General features: G+C 44.7%; 1 protein-coding gene across 7 annotated transcripts in view; it reads right to left on the minus strand.

Moving 5' to 3' along the window:
* Window positions 1-3,971: 3,971 nt before the first annotated feature.
* Window positions 3,972-22,745, minus strand: part of LOC147033866 (uncharacterized) — a 113,294-nt gene continuing 94,520 nt past the window's right edge. For 5 of the 7 annotated variants that reach the window (XM_085872042.1, XM_085872040.1, XM_085872027.1 and 2 more), the window contains 5 exons: window positions 18,682-18,786; window positions 8,866-8,913; window positions 8,278-8,416; window positions 6,977-7,104; window positions 3,972-5,430 (listed from right to left, as the gene is read on the minus strand). In XM_085872042.1, the coding sequence (XP_085728168.1) occupies window positions 5,344-5,430; window positions 6,977-7,104; window positions 8,278-8,416; window positions 8,866-8,913; window positions 18,682-18,786 (507 nt within the window). In that variant the 3' untranslated portion in view covers window positions 3,972-5,343. The remainder of the gene's footprint in view (window positions 5,431-6,976; window positions 7,105-8,277; window positions 8,417-8,865; window positions 8,914-18,681; window positions 18,787-22,745) is intronic. The other 2 variants (XM_085872044.1, XM_085872037.1) reach the window with 1 other exon arrangement.

The raw sequence follows: 22,745 nt of genomic DNA on the forward strand, positions 1-22,745 counted from the left end.
ACCTGTTGCTCGGTGAGACCCACCTGTTGCTCGGTGAGACCCACCTGTGCATTAAAACTGTGGCTGAATTGATCAGGGATTTAATTTTGTGGTGTTGTGGTGTTTTTGTGGTGTTGAAAACTGACATTTATTTTTACCCAATTTGGCGACAGACAACGGACGTAAATTTATGTCAGAAGCGAAACAATCTGAAATGCTCATGACAAAGTGTTGGGAATAGGATTAAAAGAATAAACGTTAAATTGGAAAAAATTAATTAATACAACATCTTTCAGTAACATCACAATGGTATTTCACACAAACAAGAAAATAATATTCAATGGATGACGTTCAAAATGATGTGATTGACCCAGAATGCTCGGTGCACATGTTCAGAAACCCTGAGAAATGATGGTGTTCGGGGAACCATAAAGTACATTATGTGTGAGAGATAAGGATTGTTACTTGGAATAGCTCACCAAGCTCCTGATACAAGGTGGAAAGATTTGTAAAAGTACCTGAGAGAAAGGGCTGTGCCTCTGAAAAACAAAAGATTTCAAGAACATTCTCATCTTACCGAGTGGGCACCTGTTGGTACTGCAAACTCCCGACCATGTGGACCGGTGCGAAGCTTGAGTGGACAGACGTGTGATACACAAACCCCTGGCAGGTCACTCCCAGTGACTGGACTTTGAACCTTGTGGAAGTGCCTCCTGTGAACATGGCGTGCTTGGTGATTTATTTTATGAACCACAGCAGGCTCGGAGAGAACGCATTAACATCCAATGACTTTGGGAACCAGCCAGTCCCTGGAGTGAGACAAAGCTCCACGGTCATTATCCCAGTGAGGAGGTACACTATTTTACATTTATAACATCCCAGACATATTTACTCGTCCCTTGCAAAAATCACTTGCACTTCACTGCAAAGCTCAGTGTTTTGCTTTCGTTTGAACCTCTGCTTAAACCGAGGAAAATGAAACATTTTGAAAATTATTCTCATTCAGATTTCAACATCACCATAATGCATATTATCAGCTTGTTTAAACTTTCTTTTTCAAGAAGATGATTTGTGCCGGCAATCACCAGGTGTCACCCCCTCCCACACCTTGACCTTCCTCACCAGTGATGCTCCCCAGGCAGAAACCATACTTTGGGTACCCTGAGGCAGAATGCAACATTTGGTTGGATTTGGTTCAGTAGTTTTTTTTACCCTCACCAGAGGAGAGAGTCTTGCATTTGTTACTTGCAAAATCGAGTATTTTTCTAGTATATCGGTCAGTCGATGTTGTTATCGTCAGGTCAGGTCAGACGAGATCTGTGACTTGCCGCAAGTACCATCGAAACCTGCACTAACCTGATCCATGGTCGGGTTGTCGGCGACTAAACCATCTGCCCAACCAGGTTTTCTGGTGAGGAGGGTGTATGATATGGACATCCAGCAGGATTAAATACAAAACCTGTCAAAGGGCGGCAGAGCTCCTTGTGAGCCAACGGCCATCCATCTCTAGTGCCCAACTGTGTCTACAGACGTCCTCCTGCAGTTGGGTTACTTTTAATTCGGAGGTTGGTGGCAGGATTTGCACTCCGGCCACCATAAAACCCTTAATTCCCCAAAACATACGAAAAGCACAAAAAAAAAAAAAAATCTGAAAACCCACTCCGTGGAATACCTCCTGTGCAGCTTCCCTTCGCAGGGCAACTCACCGGATAACGGGTTTGGGGAAAAGCCTTCGGAACCCCCAATCTTTGATGATAGAAGGGAAACCACGGGGTGACATTCCCAGGTCAGATTGCGGGAGTGTGTCGGAGTGGAGCTGAGGTCTCGTCCACCAGACGGCGGTCTTCTTGGGTTAACCTGAGGCGGTCCCTTTGGGTGGGTGCCTGGAATGTCCAACCTCTAAGAGACGGTGATCACCTGTCTCTGTTATCATCTGAGCTTAAGCGTTTGGACATCGGTATCGCAGCACTGTCTGAGGTTTGGAGACCGGATTGCGGCGAGATCATGGCGGGTGGTAACACTTACTATTGGTCTGGTCACTGATGGTTTCCATGCCCAAGGAGTTGCTGTTGCTGTGTCCAATAATTATTGAGAATTAAAATGTGACTTGGCATCATTTCTCAGGCGGGTTGGACTGTTTCGGCTCAAGCGATAATAGTTTGCAAGCAATAAATGCTTCAACGCGACAAAGCCACAGCAGACAAGCAGGTGGCAAATCAAGATGCAGACAAGGTAATAGGAAAAAAAAACAAAACGAAAAAATGAAGGTAAAAATTCAATCAAACTCCTTTCAGCAATTCCATTCAACAATGGCAGAAGTACAGAGATTCATCACATGTCCCATCATTATCAGTGATTAGTTCATTTCGTGCCGAAATGACATTCAAAAGTGAAAAGATCCCACTCGGAGGAGTCATGTAAATGCAGAGTTCCGGCATCACCGAAGGATACGGTCCGAGCTGGCATCGACTACGACTGGCATTCACCAAGCTGCTACATCCGACTGGCATTACAACATCTATCTGTAATTCCAGCAATGTGTGTGTATGTGTGTGTATGTGTGTATGTATGTATGTATGTATGTATGTATGTATGTATGTATGTATGTATGTATGTATGTATGTATGTATGTATGTATGTATGTATGTATGTATGTATGTATGTATGTATGTATGTATGTATGTATGTATGTATGTATGTATGTGTGTGTGTGTGTGTGTGTGTGTGTGTGTGTGTGTGTGTGTGTGTGTGTGTGTGTGTGTGTGTCCTTCACATAGTCAGATTATAATCTGACTCCAATGATAATTGAGATAACATCGGTCAACGAGCATATTATGAGACTAAGGATTCGTCACTCCTTCGGTGTCATTTCCCTGGTCTCTGTTTATGCTCAGACTTAGGTGAGTGATCTCACCATGAAGGACGCATTATATGCCACGCCCGAGACTGTGGTTGATCAGTGCCCTTGGTGAGATACTCCTCTCGTCTTGGGGGATTTCAATGCATCGACTGGAACTGATAGGAATGGTTATGAGACGTGTGTTGGTCCCCATGGGTCTGGAACTGTGAACCTGAATAGCACTAAGTTCCTTGACTTGGCAAGAAGTCATTGACTTCGGGTGGCCGGTTCATGGTTTCAGCGGCCACTGGCTCATCGCTGGACTTGGTACTCCAACTCTGGCGGTGTGGCAAAGGAGATTGACCATGTGCTCATTGATGGTTGCTGGAGGATTATCCAGAACTGCACAGGCTGGTTGTTGCAACTCTGAAGTTGCACCTTAAATCCAGGAGAATGGTACCAGTCCATGATAACATGTGCTCAAAATGCAGAAAAACAGCCAAATCTGGGTCAATGAACAGGAAGCAAGGCAAATTTGCTTTGGAGGCTTCATTCCTGGAAATGCCTCCAGGGAGATGTTTCTCCATTTCCATCCTCTGTTGTGGGTTGATATCCCATCCCTCTTCATAGTTCATTGTGGGTGCTTTGCTTCATTTTTTTTTGGGGGGGGGGGGGTTTGCAGGTAAAACCAATCTTTTATTTGTATGTGCTGATACATGTGCAGCTGTTGGTGAAGATGCCTGGTGTTCGCTTCATGGTTAGAGTGGTGGGCTTGGGATCCTAGGGTCTTGAGTTCAAATCCCACTCGGCTGTTGAATTGATACCAGAGGGGTTGACTCTGCCTGTCATCCTTCCGAGGTCGGCAAAATGAGTACCAGCTTGCTGGTATCCTGTGTCGGAGTGGCAACCTGTCGAGGATTGTGCCCAATAGGCCAGGAAACTGCTTCAGCAGCACCAACGCTCTGCACAGAGAATGGTCCCAATGGATGGATGGATGTTGGCAAATCCGAGTCGACTTTAATGTCCAGCCAATTCAAATGTTCAGCAAAGTCACTTGGAAGAATGATTCCCACGTCAAAGTGAATCATTATTTTAATATCACAATGTCAATCAAAAAAACACACAAGTAATCAAAAAAAAAAGAAAAGAAAAGTAAAATAAACATCTTTATTCAATTTGATGTTCCTTGAAGCTTCAAACGAAACCAAATTTACACGAGTGAGACACAGAAGCAAAAGCAGCAAACGTGTTGTTATCGACAAACTTGCAACACAAGCTGCGACTCGAACAACAACAAAAATAAGCAAACAAATTTATCTCATCAAGTTGAATTTTCACTAATTCCAATGAATGATCAAGTTGATCAGTTGGGAGAACAAAACATGACACCAGCATTGAAGACTGTTCTCATTGCATGAAACAAGGGAAGGGTGTAAACCAAGTTGAGGTCAAAAGTTACCCCAATTTTCTATGCACAAATACCAACAGAAACATTTAACAATCGAGCAAACTGACTGTACTGGATCTCAGCACAGGTGTGTGTGTGTGTGTGTGTGTGTCACCTGTGCATTTAACCACACCAATGCACAGTTTTCTCTTTTTACCACTATTGACTAAACAAACAGTGAGGACATCATCCTTCACACAGACAAACAGTGAGGACATCATCCTTCACACAGACAAACAGTGAGGACATCATCCTTCACACAAACAGTGAGGACATTATCCTTCACACAGACAAACAGTGAGGACATCATCCTTCACACAGACAAACAGTGAGGACATCATCCTTCACACAGACAAACAGTGAGGACATCATCCTTCACACAAACAGTGAGGACATTATCCTTCACACAGACAAACAGTGAGGACATTATCCTTCACACAGACAAACAGTGAGGACATCATCCTTCACACAGACAAACAGTGAGGACATTATCCTTCACACAGACAAACAGTGAGGACATTATCCTTCACACAGCCAAACAGTGAGGACATCATCCTTCACACAGTGAGGATATTATCCTTCACACAGACAAAGAGTGAGGACATCATCCTTTACACAGACAAACAGTGAGGACATCAACCATGACACAGACAAACAGTGAGGACATCAACCATGACACAGACAAACAGTGAGGACATCAACCATCACACAGACAAACAGTGAGGACATCAACCATCACACAGACAAACAGTGAGGACATCATCCTTCACACAGACAAACAGTGAGGACATCATCCTTCACACAGACAAACAGTGAGGACATCATCCTTCACACAGACAAACAGTGAGGACATCATCCTTCATGAAGAAAAACAGAAGCCAACAAAGAGGAAAACAAAATGGCAGCAGTTGTCAGGCACCTTACAGACATGTAAAATAGTGTTATCAAGTTGCCGTTAAGTGGCTCAAGTCATCTCCGAAGGTCGAGAAAGGAAACTTAGACTCAGGCTTATCACGAATACAAACTTTAAAAAGAAAAGTAAGTGGATAAAGGCATATGATGTGTGAAAATGCAAAAATTAATACTTGGACACTTTGGCCTGGAAGAAGCACTTTACGAGGTCCTTGGGATCTTCCTTTTTCGGCGTATCAATGATGTCAACAAGCTGCAGGACACGCGGACGACACGCGGGTTAGACCGTCACGGCTCAAGCGATAACATAGTTTGGAAGCAATAAATGCTTCAACGCAACAAGGGCACAGCAAACAAGCAGGTGACAAATCAAAGTGCGGGAAAGTAATTGGAAAAAAAAAAACCTAAAAAATGAAGTTAAAAATTCAATCAAACTCCTTTCAGCAATTCCATTCAACAATGGCAGAAGGACAGAGATTCTTCACATGTCCCATCATTATCAGTGATTAGTTCATTTCGTGCCGAAATGACATTCAAAAGTGAAAATGTCCCACTCGGAGGCGTCATGTAAATGCAGAGTTACGGCATCACCGAAGGATACGGCCCGAGCTGGCATTGACTACGATTGGCATTCACCAAGCTGCTACATCCGACTGGCATTACGACATCATCTATCGATAATTCCAGCAGTGTGTGTGTATATGTGTGTCCGCTGTTTCTCGACAACCACCGGTCCGATCCAATTGAAACTTACCAGGTATATTGCTGGGGCCCTGTGGACGTGCCTTTTCAAGGTTTGATATTAATCGGACAAGTGCTTCCCAAGTTATGGCCATTTATTTACCAACCAATGACAGGACGCGTTGCTGTGTAGGCCGGTGCGCAGCCGGCCGACGATGACGTCACGTGCTGTGCCGGTTACGATGGGGATCGGTGCCTTCGTTACCGTGGCGTTGGAGTGGCAATGGTCAATGGCAGCGAATGTCATGGCAAGCAAAGACAGGGAGGTAAGCTTGATTTTAATCAACTCTGTGTGTGAAAGTATCACAGCAGTTGTGACTTCAATGCAAGCGATAATTCGTGGAATGCATGTGAACATTCCGTACGGGCACGCACCACTTCCGGATAGTGACGACTTAATGTATTCTAATAATTTCTCGATTTCTTATGCGCATTTATAGATAAACACAATGCCCCAATCCAGTCATCGAATACGAGAGCGAAGGAACGGCCTGTGTGGTTGTTTCTGGCTTTGAAAGTTAATTTTTTTTGCACGTACGGCCATGCACGTACGGGCACGTACTAGTCTATTTATAATTCCAGCAATCTCTGTGTGTGTGTCTGTGTGTGTGTGTGTGTGTGTGTGTGTGTGTGTGTGTGTGTGTGTGTGTGTGTGTGTGTGTGTGTGTGTGTGTCTGTGTGTGTGTGTGTCTGTGACCGCTGTTTCTCGACAACCACTGGTCCGATCCAATTGAAACTTGCCAGATATATTGCTGGGGACCTGTGGATGTGCCTTTTCAAGGTTTGATATTCATCGGACAAGTGGTTCCCAAGTTATGGCCATTTATTTACCAAACCAATGACAAGACACGGTGCTATGACGTCACGATTGACGTCACAATTCTTTTTTTTTTTTTGCACGTACTAGTACAATCAAATGTAGAAGCTCTCACCACCGACCCTAATCTGTCAAACAATTCCCTGGATCAGAAAGCACAACACGGAAAGCCGATATATAATGGGTGTACCTGTTCTTCCTACCCAAGGCCTCATTCGAGGTTGATCTCACTCTCACTCACATTGTTGTTGAACTGCATTGGTTTTGAGATGTCGGCCGTGTGGAGCTTCCTCCGAGTCCTGCGTTGTGGTTTCTGAGCAGACGATGACGATGACTCAGAAGATGCGAATGATTCAACAACCTTTTTCGCTGGAAAAAAAATAAAATAAAAAAATACGGACACCAGTGTGATGTGGGTAGGTCGATAGTGCCTCCTGTGACTCCACAATGCGGCATTGAGTCTATTCCCTCAACAAGCACAAACAGGCACTGCGACTTTACCAAAGTAAATGACAACAATATCCCATCCAAGTTCTCCGCACATCAAAGTGGAGATTTGCTGTAAAATCCACAAAAAGGTTTTTAATTGCAAATGTTTGCTGTGGGTAACAAAGGTGCTGCCGATGGAGTGAAGATGACTCGTCAAGTTACCGTTCCAGCAGATACACGAGAGTGGGACATCGGGCATCGTTGCCAAGTCTTTGTGCAATGTGGAGAAGGCCCTCAAATTGGTCTCAATCCATTTACTATGGAATCCACGAGACAACTATTATTAAATTCCGATACTTGTTAACGCAGGTGACCTGGCTAACTTTGGGCTCTGAACATTTACCCAACACCTTCAACAAAATTTACAAAAATAACTTTCATTAGTATCAATCAGGATAAAATAAATAAATACTTGGCCTCGTCGACTCGGGCAAAAATCCCAATGAGCGGGCATCACAAAGGGATTTCAAAAATCAATATCAGATTTGTACAGGACTGGCAGGGATGGCCTGCAGGTACACACACTTGCCTGGGTTTGAATCCCAAACAGCTATAAACTGTCATGCTGGTGTTTCACAGGCAGGACGATTCATCAATGTGTGCGGCGTCCCTCGGATGGGATGGATGTTAAACTGGCATCCCATCTGCCGGCATTAGTTGGCGGACAGAAAAGACCCCACGATGTCCTTCACAAAGAGTAGGCGATCTCTTGCTGGCACCATGAACAAATTCCAAATTCCTACCCTGACCCGATCATCAGGCCAGGCCAGGCAAGCCAGTTCGTGAAAGATTTTTGCCAAGCTTCCCCTGGACAATGCCACGAGAACGTGGGAATATTCGTGGCCGTTGAAGTCGATAATGACTTTGTAAAATTAATAAATAAGTAAGTAGGTCAGCAAGCAAGCAAAACAAACCATTCATTGTACCATCCCAGGATGTGCCGTCTATCATGATGAAGATCAATGAAGAGGCCACAGAAGTGGACCTTTTTGTGAAAATATGACAAGGATTACTTTGGTTCTTCATCGTTTAAATATTCAACACCGTGCTCACCTTTGTTTCTCAGTTTGATCGGAGAATTTTGCAGGAGTTCTCCAAAACGGTGCAGGGCCCCGTCCGGCTGGCCGCCCACCTTGTGGGGGCTCGCGCAGGTGCGGCGTTTTCTCTCTGACGTGTCACTGCCTGCCGCGGCCTGCACACCGAAGTACCATTCTGAAGGATGTAGCTTCACTCGCAAGTTGTGTTGCAACCCAGAACAGGGATCATGCAATGAACAGTCATTAAACCAAAAGCCATTTAATCGCAGGCGACTCTCATGAGGTTATAAACAATGAAGCACCAGCAGGACCATTGCATTCTGCATATCGACAACAACTCCATGCTGAGGTTACGGAGTTTCAAACCAACTTCCATGTCCATACAAGGTACCAAAACAACTTAAGGAGAATTGCAGTAATTACATGAGGACAGTTTCAAGTGTGTCAGGACTATCTCCATTTTTTAATTATGTGAAGTTGGTTCTGTTGTGCCATCTAAAATCTGCTATTCCAGCAGCATCTCCTGCATACAAGGTAAAGCCTATGCAGGGAAACAAAAAAAATGCACATTGCAGATAAGAGATGGTAGAGTTTAAGGTCTTACAGGGTGAACTGGAGTTTCTGGCAAATTTGTGTCAAATCCATCATCAGCCTGCCAGACACGTCACAACAACATTTGAGTGCAAGGTTAAAAAAAGAAAACAGAACAAGAAGAAACAAACAAATGTAGAAAAATTACTTGGATGTTTTATTAAATCCAAACTATTTAACACACCGATCTGAAAGTACTGCCAGATGCCAAAACACTTCAAATCCCATATAATATTGTTGCGGTTCTGCAAAACCGCATGCCTCTTTGGCCATGGCACCCAACATAGCGATCCCCAGGCAGTTATTTTGTTAGTCTTCGTGCAGTCAGACCTTCCCCTGTCTCGTGGGTTAACGGGACGAAGTGCGTTGCGTGGGTCTAATAGCTCGGTCTAATAACTATATCTCTATCTTCTATTCTGATTTCTATTCCAACCCTTTCCTTTTAGCCATGGTACAAATAAAGCAAGCAAGCAAGCAAGCACACCACAGTATGAATAGCAAACACACCACACAGCCTCCCTTGAGAGAATAAACATAAGAACAAACACTATACGGCATGCGCATGGCACACCCTTTCAATCAAATGTGCACGCCAATTTCCAACGGCATCTCACCTTGCTCACCCCTCGTTCACCACCTCGACCACCAACACCTCCCGCACAAAGGAAAAATATTCCTGCACCTCCTTGCACCTCTGGATCGATACAAATCGCCACGAAACAGAGGCGTGCGGCATAACTCAGGCTGTACTTGAACCGCGTGATGAAAGGACGAGCAACGGATGTTAATAGCACCAACCGCATCTCGCTGGGAATGTCGTGGGTGAGCACGCTGGATTGATGCGACCCTTGTCCAGTCGCCAGAACAAGGCAAGACGGGCGGCGAGGAGGGGTCGTGGGAAGAGCAATCCGGGAGTTTGGTACGGAACTCCGGGCCGTGTCACGCCGGATGTGCGAATGAGACAGCTTCCGGCCCCAGGAGCCTGGCAGGGCATGGCTCGGACTGCTGTGGCCCAATAGAGAAGCGGGATTCAGGTCACAGCGCATCACCTCGGGTCGTCACCCCACCCTTCGCCCGGGGCTTATAAAAGGCAGATCACAGAGCCACTTGCCCTCTTCTTCACTGCTCCTAGTTGCCTGTCTGTCGCTGGCTTTTCATTCATTGCCTCTGCCCATAGCTGGTTCTTCACTCACGGTTGGTGTGCGACTGAGACGTGCTTATTCCGGAGGAGCAGTGCGGAGCGCACGTTGCCACGAGCCCCAGCAAAGTGACGAAGCCAGAGATAACGCGCCAACTCTTGAGGTCGGAATGCTCAAGTGGAGCATCCGACGGAGGTACACGCTACACACTCAGACCTATGCAGGACTAGGTTTGGGATATTTTGCCTCACACATCTCTCCTCTCTTTCCATCCCTTTATCTCATCCCCTTTGGATGCACAAAAGAGCATCCATTACTGACTCGCAATCACACAGTATCCTCTGGCATGACACCGCACCCCTCCCCCATATTGTACAACACCACACCTCACACACTTTAGACACTAGTATTTCTCCCTCCTACCTCCACAAAAGCGGAATGGGTTTGCCTTGGTCAGCTGACTGCGCCACGTATTGTGAGGCCGTTTATCATCATCTGCTCTCTGCTCTGTGTCTGCTTTTGTAAATTGCTTGCCTTTTGTCACGCCTCATGGATTCCTTGCTATCCCTGTTGTACATACCAATAAACTCCATTCACTGTGCCACATACCTTTCCTCATGAGAGTGTAAATAAATGCTTGTATTGAAATGTTCCCAGCTCGTTTTCTTCTTTTCCTTCATTGATCCAGCAAGTTACATATCCAAGCTTAGCCGGGACATTATCCCCCAACAATGTTTTTCTCGCCGGTACGTCTTTGGGCAGTTACGCTCGGCTGTATCTGATCCAGTAAGGTAATCCGGTTTTAACAAGGCGTACCGAGGGCGTGTCTCCCGGTAATTAGATCACATGACCATTAGGTAAACGGTATTTATTATACGGAGGACCCCAAGTCACGTGGTCGAATTATTGGTGTTCACGGTCGATTAGCGACCCGCCGCGTCACGAAGTTATTCGTGTGTGACGGCCTGCGATTCCAGAGAGTCTGGTGGGAACCCGAGGGAGCTTCCCCCCCTTGTGGTCTTCTCGCCCCTGATCCCACAACAATATTGTAACAATCTCAGTCTCCCTAACAGGCAAAGCAAGATTGCTGGACATTAACTCCCAAGATGCCGAGCGGCGAGGTGTTAGTTTAAATTACAAAGCACCAAATGGCAGCTCGGGAAAACTTTATGATCTTCAATTTGCTCGCACATGCCAAGAACCTAACTCATGCGTGTCTGCTGGCAATTTACTCACTCACCGACAATACTTAACATATCCTCAACAAAACTGATTTGTTTGTTTTTATGAAGGCTTGTCCTACAAAGGAGAGAAGAGGTTTAGAAGATACGGGAAGGAAACAACGAAAAAGAAAAGTTTGTTCAAGTCTGGTCTGGCAGAGTGCGACGCCCTCGCCTACATTGGATGGGAGAAGCAGAGTGCAATTCACCCAGACAGGATGTGCCACTTGGCGGGTATCGGGCCAGCTCGGGCGAACCCTGTACCGGTGTCCCCAGACTCCCGGGACACAGTTTCTCCAATCAGAACTCTCTTTCCTCCTCTGTGTCCGACAATCTTGAGAGATTCTGTTTTCTCCACGGATGGGTTGAGTGGGATCAGCATGAGATCTTTCTATTTGCAAGCAAATTAATTTTTTCTGATTGGGAAGTTCTGCTTCTTCTTCATATTTTGCAACGTTGCTGTTTTCCTTGCTCCCTCCTCTAGTTTCTTTATACAGTAAATCCTTAAACATCACGGATTTTGACCAATCGCGGGGAACGTATTGTGTTCAGATTTTGTTATCGCAAGACTTGATTTCGACCAATCGCGGCCGACGAGCTGATAAGGGTCATTGTTTGCATCCGTATGTACAATTGTCTCGCATTACAAGCCTTTTGTTGTTTCTCACGCACCGTTAATAATGGCGCCCAAACGTAAAACGATGGCCAAAATAATAGTGCTGAAAGGCAGAGAAAGGTTTTTAGGCCATCAGCCACGGCTCAGAAAGTGCCTGAAAATCAAGTTTCGTTCCACTCATCGGGGGGGGGGGGGGGGTAGACAAAACCTTGATAATATGTAATATGATAGTTTATATCCAAATACATACGTATCCAAAAGTTCTCCACTCAAATCGCTGCAGTTATTGTGTGTTTTCATCTTGAATATCTATGCATTCGCCGCGTTCCTCATTTGAATTTTCTCCACACGGATCACGTGACGCCTCGACAGCCAATAGACGCTCCCCGTGTATGATTCACCAGGACAATGGAGCAAACGAAGAAGTCAAACGTTTCACATCTGTAAGATGGGAAAAATGGAGGGGCGACCAGGGTTGCGTCAGGAAGGGCATCCGGCGTAAAACGTGTGCCAAATCACTATGCGGATCATACGGATGATCCGCTGTGGCAACCCCTAACGGGAGCAGCCGAAAGAAGAAGAAGATGAGGAGAAGAGATGGGATAAATGGAGAGAAAGTGTCAACAAATGGCTCGTCTTAGACGGTCACGAACGACGTTTAGCCGAGAGAGCCGGCTCGGGAGGACCAATTTCGATCATGGGCCGATTGTACCCGGAGTGCCAGTGTCAAGATTTCAAGCTAGCCCCCCCACCCCCCTTTCAAGTTACCTCCCGGTAATCTGAAATCGATTTCAAGTTACCCCCGGGGGTAGCTTGAAATCGATTTCATCCTACCCCTTACGATTTCAGATTACCCCCCTCAAAACATTTATTTATGTCTATTTACAAAAAATAGTAATTTAATTGATATTGAAAACTAATTAGGGAAAAACTATTGACCACGTGACCGCCTTTAAAGAGTTTGTAATTAATTTTGATTTTATTATGAATGATTTTATTTTAATATTGTTATTAATTGAAATCAGTATTTCTCATACAGTTATAGTTTTTGTCACATTTTTATGAAATCCTTCTTCGATATAGTTGATCCAAATAGACATACTGGTTTATCTTTATAACCAACTCAGACTATACTTACAATTATGGAAACAACGCAATAAAATCAGTGTATAAGAAAGACAATGAAAACAACTTATTTTTAATTCACAATTTCGTTGTGGTGGTGGTGGTCGTATGGCAGCTTAACTGCCGGGGTAGCTCTCATTTCTTGAAGCATGACTGTCACTGATGCAGTGCCCCTCTACCAGTACACACACTGGAACTGGTACTCATTTCGCCGACCTCGGAAGGATGACAGGCTGAGTGTGTAGCCTGGTGTTGGCTTAGTGGTTAGGGTGGTGGCTTGGGATCCTAGGGTCCTGAGTAGTGGTTAGGGTGGCGGCTTGGGATCCTTGGGTCCTGAGTAGTGGTTAGGGTGGCGGGTAGAGATCCTAGGGTCCTGAGTAGTGGTTAGGGTGGTGGCTTGGGATCCTCGGGTCCTGAGTAGTGGTTAGGGTGGTGGCTTGGGATCCTTGGGTCCTGAGTAGTGGTTAGGGTAGCGGCTTGGGATCCTTGGGTCCTGAGTAGTGGTTAGGGTAGCGGCTTGGGATTCTTGGGTCCTGAGTAGTGGTTAGGGTGGCGGCTTGGGATCCTAGGGTCCTGAGTAGTGGTTAGGGTGGCAGGTAGGGATCCTAGGGTCCTGAGTAGTGGTTAGGGTGGTGGCTTGGGATCCTCGGGTCCTGAGTAGTGGTTCGGGTGGTGGCTTGGTATCCTTGGGTCCTGAGTAGTGGTTAGGGTAGCGGCTTGGGATCCTTGGGTCCTGAGTAGTGGTTAGGGTAGCGGCTTGGGATTCTTGGGTCCTGAGTAGTGGTTAGGGTGGCGGCTTGGGATCCTAGGGTCCTGAGTAGTGGTTAGGGTGGCGGCTTGGGATCCTGGGGTCCTGAGTAGTGGTAAGGGTGGTGGCTTTGGATTCTCGGGTCCTGAGTTCAAGCCCCGTCGGCCGCTGAATTAATGCACCGGAGGTTTGACTCAGCCTATCATTGTTCCGAGGTCGGCGAAATGAGTACCAGTGTACTGGGCCGGTGTATACCCCGGTAAAAATAGGTGTACCATACCCCTGTGTCGTAAGAGGCGACCAGGGTTGCGTCAGGAAGGGCATCCGGCGTAAAACATGTGCCAAATCACTATGCGGGTCATACAGATGATCCGCTGTGGCGACCCCTAACGGGAGCAGCCGAAAGAAGAAGAAGAAGAAGATATATATATATATATATATATATATATATATATATATATATATCCCTAACCCTAACCCTAACCACTACTCAGGACCCTAGGATCCCAAGCCACCACCCGAACCACTAAGCCAACACCAGGCTACACACTCAGCCTGTCATCCTTCCGAGGTCGGCGAAATGAGTACCAGTTCCAGTGTGTGTACTGGTAGAGGGGCACTGCATCAGCGACACAGTCGTGCTTCAATAAATGAGAGCTACCCCGGCAACTAAGCTGCCATACGACCACCACCACCACCACAACGAAATTGTGAATTAAAAATAAGTTGTTTTCATTGTCTTTCTTATACACTGATTTTATTGCGTTGTTTCCATAATTGTAAGTATAGTCTGAGTTGGTTATAAAGATAAACCAGTATGTCTATTTGGATCAACTATATCGAAGAAGGATTTCATAAAAATGTGACAAAAACTATAACTGTATGAGAAATACTGATTTCAATTAATAACAATATTAAAATAAAATCATTCATAATAAAATCAAAATTAATTGCAAACTCTTTAAAGGCGGTCACGTGGTCAATAGTTTTTCCCTAATTAGTTTTCAATATCAATTAAATTACTATTTTTTGTAAATAGACATAAATAAATGTTTTGAGGGGGGTAATCTGAAATCGTAAGGGGTAGGATGAAATCGATTTCAAGCTACCCCTGGGGGTAACTTGAAATCGATTTCAGATTACCAGGAGGTAACTTGAAAGGGGGGGGGGGTGGGGGGAAGCTTGAAATCTTGACACTGGCACTCCGGGTACAATTGGCCCATGATCGAAGTTGGTCCTCCCGCGCCGGCACTCTCGGCTAAACGTCGTTCGTGACCGTCTAAGACGAGCCATTTGTTGACACTTTCTCTCCATTTATCCCATCTCTTCTCCTCATCTTCTTCTTTCGGCTGCTCCCGTTAGGGGTCGCCACAGCGGATCATCCGTATGATCCGCATAGTGATTTGGCTCACGTTTTACGCCGGATGCCCTTCCTGACGCAACCCTGGTCGCCCCTCCATTTTTCCCATCTTACAGACGTAAAACGTTTGACTTCTTCGTTTGCTCCATTGTCCTGGTGAATCATACACGGAGGATCGTCTATTGGCTGTCGAGGCGTCACGTGATCCGTGTGGAGAAAATTCAAATGAGGAACGTGGCGAATGCATCGATTTTCAAGATGAAAATGCACAATAACTGCAGTGATTTGAGTGGAGAACTTTTGGATACGTATGTATTTGGATATACACTATCATATTATCAAGGTTTTGTCTACCCCCCCTCCTCCCGATGAGTGGAACGAAATTGCACGATACATCTTACAGCTGATGGCCTATTTGATGTTGTGCGAAAAAAAAAATCAAGTTGTTGGATTGGTTAGGCAGGAGGTGAAGGTGCGGCATCTTTGGGATGCCATTACGGGAGAAAAGAATCGACTGCGTGGTACATCCGCAAAACGCGAGTCAAGTGTCCGTGCAAGTGTTGCCGCCAGCAATGCTCCGTGAAGTGAAAAAGTATTATTCCCCTCTCGTGATCCTTATGTTGAAAGGATGGGAAAAGCCCTTAATGTTTGGATTGAGGACCAAACACAGAGAAGAGCATTTGAGTGAACTGGTGAAACGGGAGAAATCATTGCGCATTTGCCAACATTTCCACGAGGCATCCGGGGGGCAAAGATTCCAGTTCAACCATAGTTCCACGCCAGCAAGGGCTGGTGTGAGAACTTCAAAACATGTCAAATTAGTCGGGGAAGCAGCATCAGCAGACCATGATGCTGCAGAGAACCACCCACTGCAGCTCATGGAACTAATCGAGGCGAAGGAATTTATGCCAAAGCTGGTCGTTAACGCTGACGAGACGGGATTATTCTGGAAGAGGATGCTATTTAATACTTTTTGTCCAAGCGGGAAAGATCTGCTCTGGAGTTCAAGGTGGCTCAGGATCGATCGTCTTACCCATCTCCTATGTGGCAATGCAGCAGGTGACTTCATCGTTAAGCCAATGCTGCTCTTCCGATCACTGAATCCACCTCCCCACTCCCTCTCCAACAGCATCACCATCCTGAGCTAAGTCTCGTGGTTTATAGTTACTGCAGGGTACGTAATATTTTTACCCCCAATCACCTTACTTTTGTAAAAATCACCTGACCATTTAGAAATTAATTAATAAAAAAAAAACTGCAACAGTCGAGTTTTTGGTTGTTACCTCTGCCAATGAAAGTTTTCCCCCATCTGTCTGTCTACAGGATATCTCAAAAAGTTGTGGACGGATCGAGACGAAACTTGGTGTACACATTGATTCGATTTTGGTGAAGATCGGATGAGGAAACGAGAATTTTTTTCAGTGATTCTTCACCATTGAGAGATAGGCGAAAGACTATATATAGCACAATATCTCAAAAGGTTGTGGACAGATTTGGATGAAATTTGCTGGGCTGGACATGTTTGGGTGTGTTAAAAGGACGAATTGATTCAATTTTGGTGAAGATCGAAATGTGGATACGATGATTTTTTTTTTTTATCTCAAAAGTGATTCTTCACCATTGCTGGATGGGGCCAAAAACGATATAGTATTAGCATGATATTGTAAAAATTTCATGGGCCGGATATGTTCTACTGGATCAGGCGTTGCATGGCGGACGTACGCGCTCCACCGAGTGCCCTTCGAGTTTTATACTGTATTTATTTAAAAATGTTTATTTCAATGTTAACATTTTATATTTCAACGTTAATGCGTTTAGCACCTTCCTCGATATTTTCTCGAAGCGAAGAACCGAACTTCACTTTTCCCATCGGCCCTTAGTTTTAACTATTGCGGCATTTCCCACGAATGTAGCCCCCACGATATTAAAGGGTTTATACTGTACACATATTTGTTGAACAACATTATTTATTAATTCCTGTTGGATTCTGGGGATCGAATACCCATCCGTGTGTGAAAAAATTGCCAGCGGGCACGCACGAGTTAAGCCGTCAGGAAAACATTGAGATCCTCAAATTTGCTTACATACTGAGCCACGAGATGCTTACAAACTGAGTCGCCATTTTACGCTTTGCAATTTAAGTTCGCAACTTTGCTCGGCATCATGAGTGTGGCAGAATATTTATATTTGCACAATTTTCTCGATTTTCCAGGTGTTTCACGGACTCTGACAAGTTCTCCATGACTTTCCAGTCCTGGAAAATGTTTCATTTTTGCAGGAATTTCAAGGAGTTTCAAGGACTGTGCAAAGCCTGGAAAGAAAGCGTAATCATGTCCAGGAAGCAAACGTTTTGCCGAGCAAAGCGCACAAGGCTGAACTGTTTGGTATGGACAAAACCCTGAACATTGTTAAGCACGGATAGTTCTTCAGGCCGAACATGTCAAGTTCGACTAATGAAAACAGAACATGGCTGTTTCGAACATAAACATTGAATGTCAGGCCAAACTACGTTAAGCTCATTGCACGTTGAGGCACAGCTCTCTCAAAGTACGACTGCAGTATCTACAAAGCTAAAATCCAATCATAAATTTAAAGATGTATTACAAATGTTTAATTTGGCAATTCACATAAAAGGGGCTGAAAAAACAATCTCTGCATTTTGAGTTCTGGCCTGTTTAGACATTATAACCTTGATGCTTTGAAAGCAAAGTGTTGCATCAGAGCACGTTGTTCGTCCATGGAGACCTGAAGCCAGCTCATCCATCTGCTCGCATTTGCAGGTGAACGTGAGAACCCACTGCGTCATTGAAAATATAACGTCGTTATGTGCCAATACCCTGGCCAAATTATTATGCTGATGTACAAGGGCACTGCATTAATAACTGGAATGGCATTTGGTTGGGTACATACCTCCACCACCAGGCTGAACAGTTTATTTTTTGGTATCCCACAGATAGGTCGGATCTGGATCCAGATCTTAACCAAAATCGAATCATCTGGTTCTTGTCATCGACCCAACTCATCCACCAAGTTTTGTCTGAATCGTCCATTTTTGTTTGAGACATCGTTTTTGGCCCCATCTCTTGATGAAGAATCATTAAAAAAAATGATCAGATCCAGATCTTCACTTAAATCTTATCAACTCGCTCTTGTCATACACTCAACCTGTCCACCAAGTTTCGCCCGAAACCAGCGAAATCACTCACAGACAAACAGGGATGAAAACAACCTCCGTCCATCTTCGGTGGCAGAGGTAACTATAGAAACAGCAGAACTAACTAACTAAAGCTTGTACGCACAGTATTCATCTGAAAGCATCCAAAATAATTCCTCCCCCACCCGAGAGATAGAGATAGAGATATGATTTTGGGACAATTCTGGCTTGTATGCACTATAAAATACTTGTTAAAAGTTAGCAAGACTGATTCATTCGAGCAATGCCCTGCAATAGCAGAATACAAAACACCAAACATCAATGTTGGGATTTTAACCATGATACAATCCCATGGTGTGTCCCTTCATTTGCATTCGCGTTGCTTTTGATTTACAACTCCAGAGCAATGTCACTCCACTGATGACTCTTGTGACATGTGTGGGGTGGAGGAGGTATAGAATGGTTACCAGGTGCATGTTGGTCTTGCGTAGGGCGTAGCGGTGATTGGTTACACGCGAGTGCTTTTCATATTTTGCCGTGCACTCGTGCACGCTGCTCGGCTGCTGGCTCACCTGCATAGTGAGGGAAGAAACCGATAAACGCACATCATTGTGGAACGAACAACCTCCAATATGTCCTAATGTTGAGCTTTTTCAACTTCACAACAAAGTGAAACCCAAAGCTGAAGCAACAACATTTACAGCAGTGATTTGGACGGTTTAGCTGAACATCAGAAGAAATTAAAAATAAATCCACTCGTACATATGTCAGCACGTACGTACACCGCTGTGCAAAAGTCTTGGACACTTTCAGGAGTTAAAGTACTGCATATGGATGTTATGAACACCAACAATTTAATTAAAGCATCCATGAGTGTTTTCTATTATTATAACAATGCTGACTCATTAATATAGCTTAGTTTGGGTGAGAGAAAACCAAGCTCGTCATTCGAGCAATCTTTAATTACCATTAATCAGAATCTTCAACAAAAAAAAAATTCATCATCACAACAAAGTTAACAAAACATAAGAAGCTCATATGATGTGTTGTAGTAGCTAATCAATCGCATTTACAAATCAAATCGAATTAATGACTCATTGTAAGGTGTTCCTCTCCACACATACAGAAAGCTCAAAGCTCATTTTTCATACCACACAATGCAGAAATTAACAAATCAGTCAAGGCTTCGCAAGCATTTACAATGACGACCCTCATCAGGAACAAATGTACAAGTGAAGATATGAAGAACGGACAGCATAAGGATCCCCAACTTGAACAGATACAAACGAGGCACAGAAGAACATCAAGTTGGCTTGCCTGTTGTGGAGGAAATAAAAATAATAATATGCACACATGGTGCAAATCAAACTCACGAACATTATTATTATTATTATTATTATTATTATTATGTATGCAGCCTATGGCTGCTGATTGTATCATTGCTGGGAGCACAGCTGTGCCGCTGAAACAGTGCCCCGTTTGCAGCCAAGAGTGCATCCAATGAGTCGCCGAGCAACAGTGGCATGCCAACCAGGAAGCTGCACAAGCGCTGCCCAGTCCCCTGGCCACACGCCGGCTCAGAGTTCTGGAACGCCCGGACTTGTACAGCCCTGAGTCACGCAGGTCCAGGGAGCAGAGAGAGCTGAAGGTGTCCTACCAGAACGAGCCGCAGTGGGGATGGGCTTTGGAACGAGGGATCGACACAGCTGCGGAGCAAATAATCAAACCAGACACCTGGCATAGTTCTTTCCCTGGGCATGCTGGCAATTATAAACTGACTTTCCGCAATCGCTTCATTCAATCATTTACTTGAAACGCATAGAGTTATCTACGACTTCCCTTCGACTCGCTCAGAGCAAGGGTACCGACGTGCACCTCACGATTTCCTCCAGTGCATACACCCACATTTCTCCCCACACGCTGCACTGCATTGTCCCCTTCATCTCTCCCTTCAACACCCTTCTTCCCACCACCCCCACCTTCACTTTAGGACCCAAATGGGCACGCCTGCTCATGTGTGGGTGAGAAAGGGGCCGCTAATACGCCCCGACTTCTTCCACTTTCCATCACCATTACTTGTGTCTCGTTTCCCAGAATGAATGTGGCACTTATCCGTAGATTTGAGCGAAGGTCAAATGTCTAAGAGGCTTTGCGTGCTCGGGGGTAAGAATCTTTCTTTTATGAACTGCATCCTTGCAAATATGTGCTTTTATTCAACAAAGACCTGTTACTTCCAACCTGCTCGGGTGTCTCTTTCCTCCATTAGTTAGACACAGTATCTAATAAGTAGACTGGAGTTCACCCCACTGATTCTAGCCTGCGGCTACGGTCGAAGGTAGCCAATATTTCCACTGAAGGTAAATCACTCTGCTGTCCAAGAACAATAAATAGTGGAAACGTTGGGAGCACATGCCTTATCTGGGGAAACTAATTAATCGGGAAGGAAACGCAAGATTTGGATATGGGGACCCTACCAGAAAGGTCGTTTCAGATGGTGCCTGCTCAACAATTTGTCGTGCCGCGGAATTATCTGCGGCTTGTCGGCTTTAGGGTCAAAGGTCAGGAAGCGGGTTCGAGAGAGGCTGCTTATGACCCAGAAAGTGAACCGACAACAATATATACACTACTGGTCAAAAGTTTTAGAACACCTCCATTTCTCAGTTTTTACTGAAATTTAAGCAGTTCAAGCCCAGTGAATAACCTGAAATGGTACAAAGCTAAGCGGTAACCTGCCAGAGGTTAAAAAAAAAGTTTATGTTAACAAAAACTGAAAAATAATGTAAATTTCAGTTGTTAAAAAAAGGCCCTTTTAAGGGAACAATTAATGGGTTAACAACTGCAGCTGTTCTGCAGCAGTGGAAGTAAATTAAGCCTTGAAAGTTGATGCAAGCAATTCCTGCAGGTGTCCCAACTTTTGTTTATTAGTTACAAACCCTCTGTCTGTATAAAAGCAGTGTTGGAACCATAGACTCCTATGGAGAAGGACTGGAACCTCACGATCTCGGGGTTTGTCACTTGAGTCTAAAGGATTAACTTTAGCCCTTCTAGAAATCATTTTAGCCCCGGACTCGAGACACGATCTCAGGATCCATTCAGGGGTTTTTGAGGACGGCGAGTTCAATAGTCATTTTCAACACCACCTGAGGTCATCTTCAAGGTCAAAAGGTCATATTTCAAGGTCAAATGACTGAATTTTGGTATTTTTTTGCCCGTTTTTGTGTCCAACTCAGAGGAAAACTTTTGTAAAGTCTATGACAAAACAATTTATTGTGCACCTACTGCACCTACTTGCTGATTTCTATCATCGTTAACTAATGTATGTTTTGTTTGTTTCTCTTTCAGAAACTGTCCAGCTGGTGATCTCACAGGATCTTTGTGTTGTTTCCTGCTTTGGTGACAATATGCCACGTCATTGCAGCTGCTTTGGTTGTAGAGGAAACTATGATGGGACGCCTTATGTAAAGGTCATATCCTTCCCAAAAGATCCTGAGGAGAGGGAGAGATGGATAATGGCAATGCCAAATGAGAAAGAAAGCTTGAGGTGCTTAAAGGAGATACTGTATATATTTGTGAGACATTTCAATTGTGATTGGGTGTCAGTTAGGGGTGGCAAACGACCCAAAGAACCGCCATCAATATTTCCTGGAGTACCGAAATCAGCTTTGAAGCAGGTGACCTCAGCCCAAGCCCAACATCATCAACGTCGTGTGCCGACGTTGAAAGTCAACGCCCAGCTGTTTGATGATTGAGGCACACGAGCTTCCTCATTTCACCTTCCTTCTGTCGCAGCTGCATCTTATGTTCAAACCTCTTGATTGTCGCCGATTTGATACTGATACTATGATTTTCGCAATGCAGCTTCACAACATATCACCCAGTGCATACAAAATGATTCGTTCATCCGGCTTAATCATTCTACCATCAACAAAAAAGGTAAAACAGATGCTTGCTAGTAGTCAGCAGGACTCCAACCTCAAAACCTTGTTCGACCAGCTTAAACCACAGCAGCGTTTGGTCAATTTAATGTTTGACGAGGTAAAGCTGGTCGAGACATTGCGATTTTCAGGAGGGCGTGTTGTAGGATATGCTCAAAATGCAGCAGCGGGTGGTGAACACGAAATGCTTGCTTCACATGCTATGGTTGTTGAAGTTGCCTGCCATTTCGGTGGTCCACGCTATATTCTACGCATTTTGCCCCGGAAAAAAACTAACTGCCGATCAGCTGAAGGAACTCCTTATCGAAGCTGCATCAGCTGGAGTTTGTGCTGGCGGTACTGTGATTTATTTGATATGTGACAATTGCAATACCAACCGCAGTGTTTATTCAAAACTTGGAGGACCAGGAAGTTGCCAAGTGCTGTCAATTCAAGAGCGATCTATGTTCTTAGTGTAGGACTACGTGCACATCTTCAAAAATGTTCGCAACAACTGGATTACTGTTGATGGCAAGACACTCTCATTTGTCGTAGATGGTAATGAGTACAAAGCTTACTGGAGTGATATTCAGAAGGTTTATGAGATCGACCGGGAT

Source organism: Eptatretus burgeri, chromosome 1 (genome assembly GCF_056783735.1).
Source record: "Eptatretus burgeri isolate ZD-2024b chromosome 1, Ebu_testis_v1, whole genome shotgun sequence".
Lineage (NCBI taxonomy): Eukaryota > Metazoa > Chordata > Myxini > Myxiniformes > Myxinidae > Eptatretus > Eptatretus burgeri.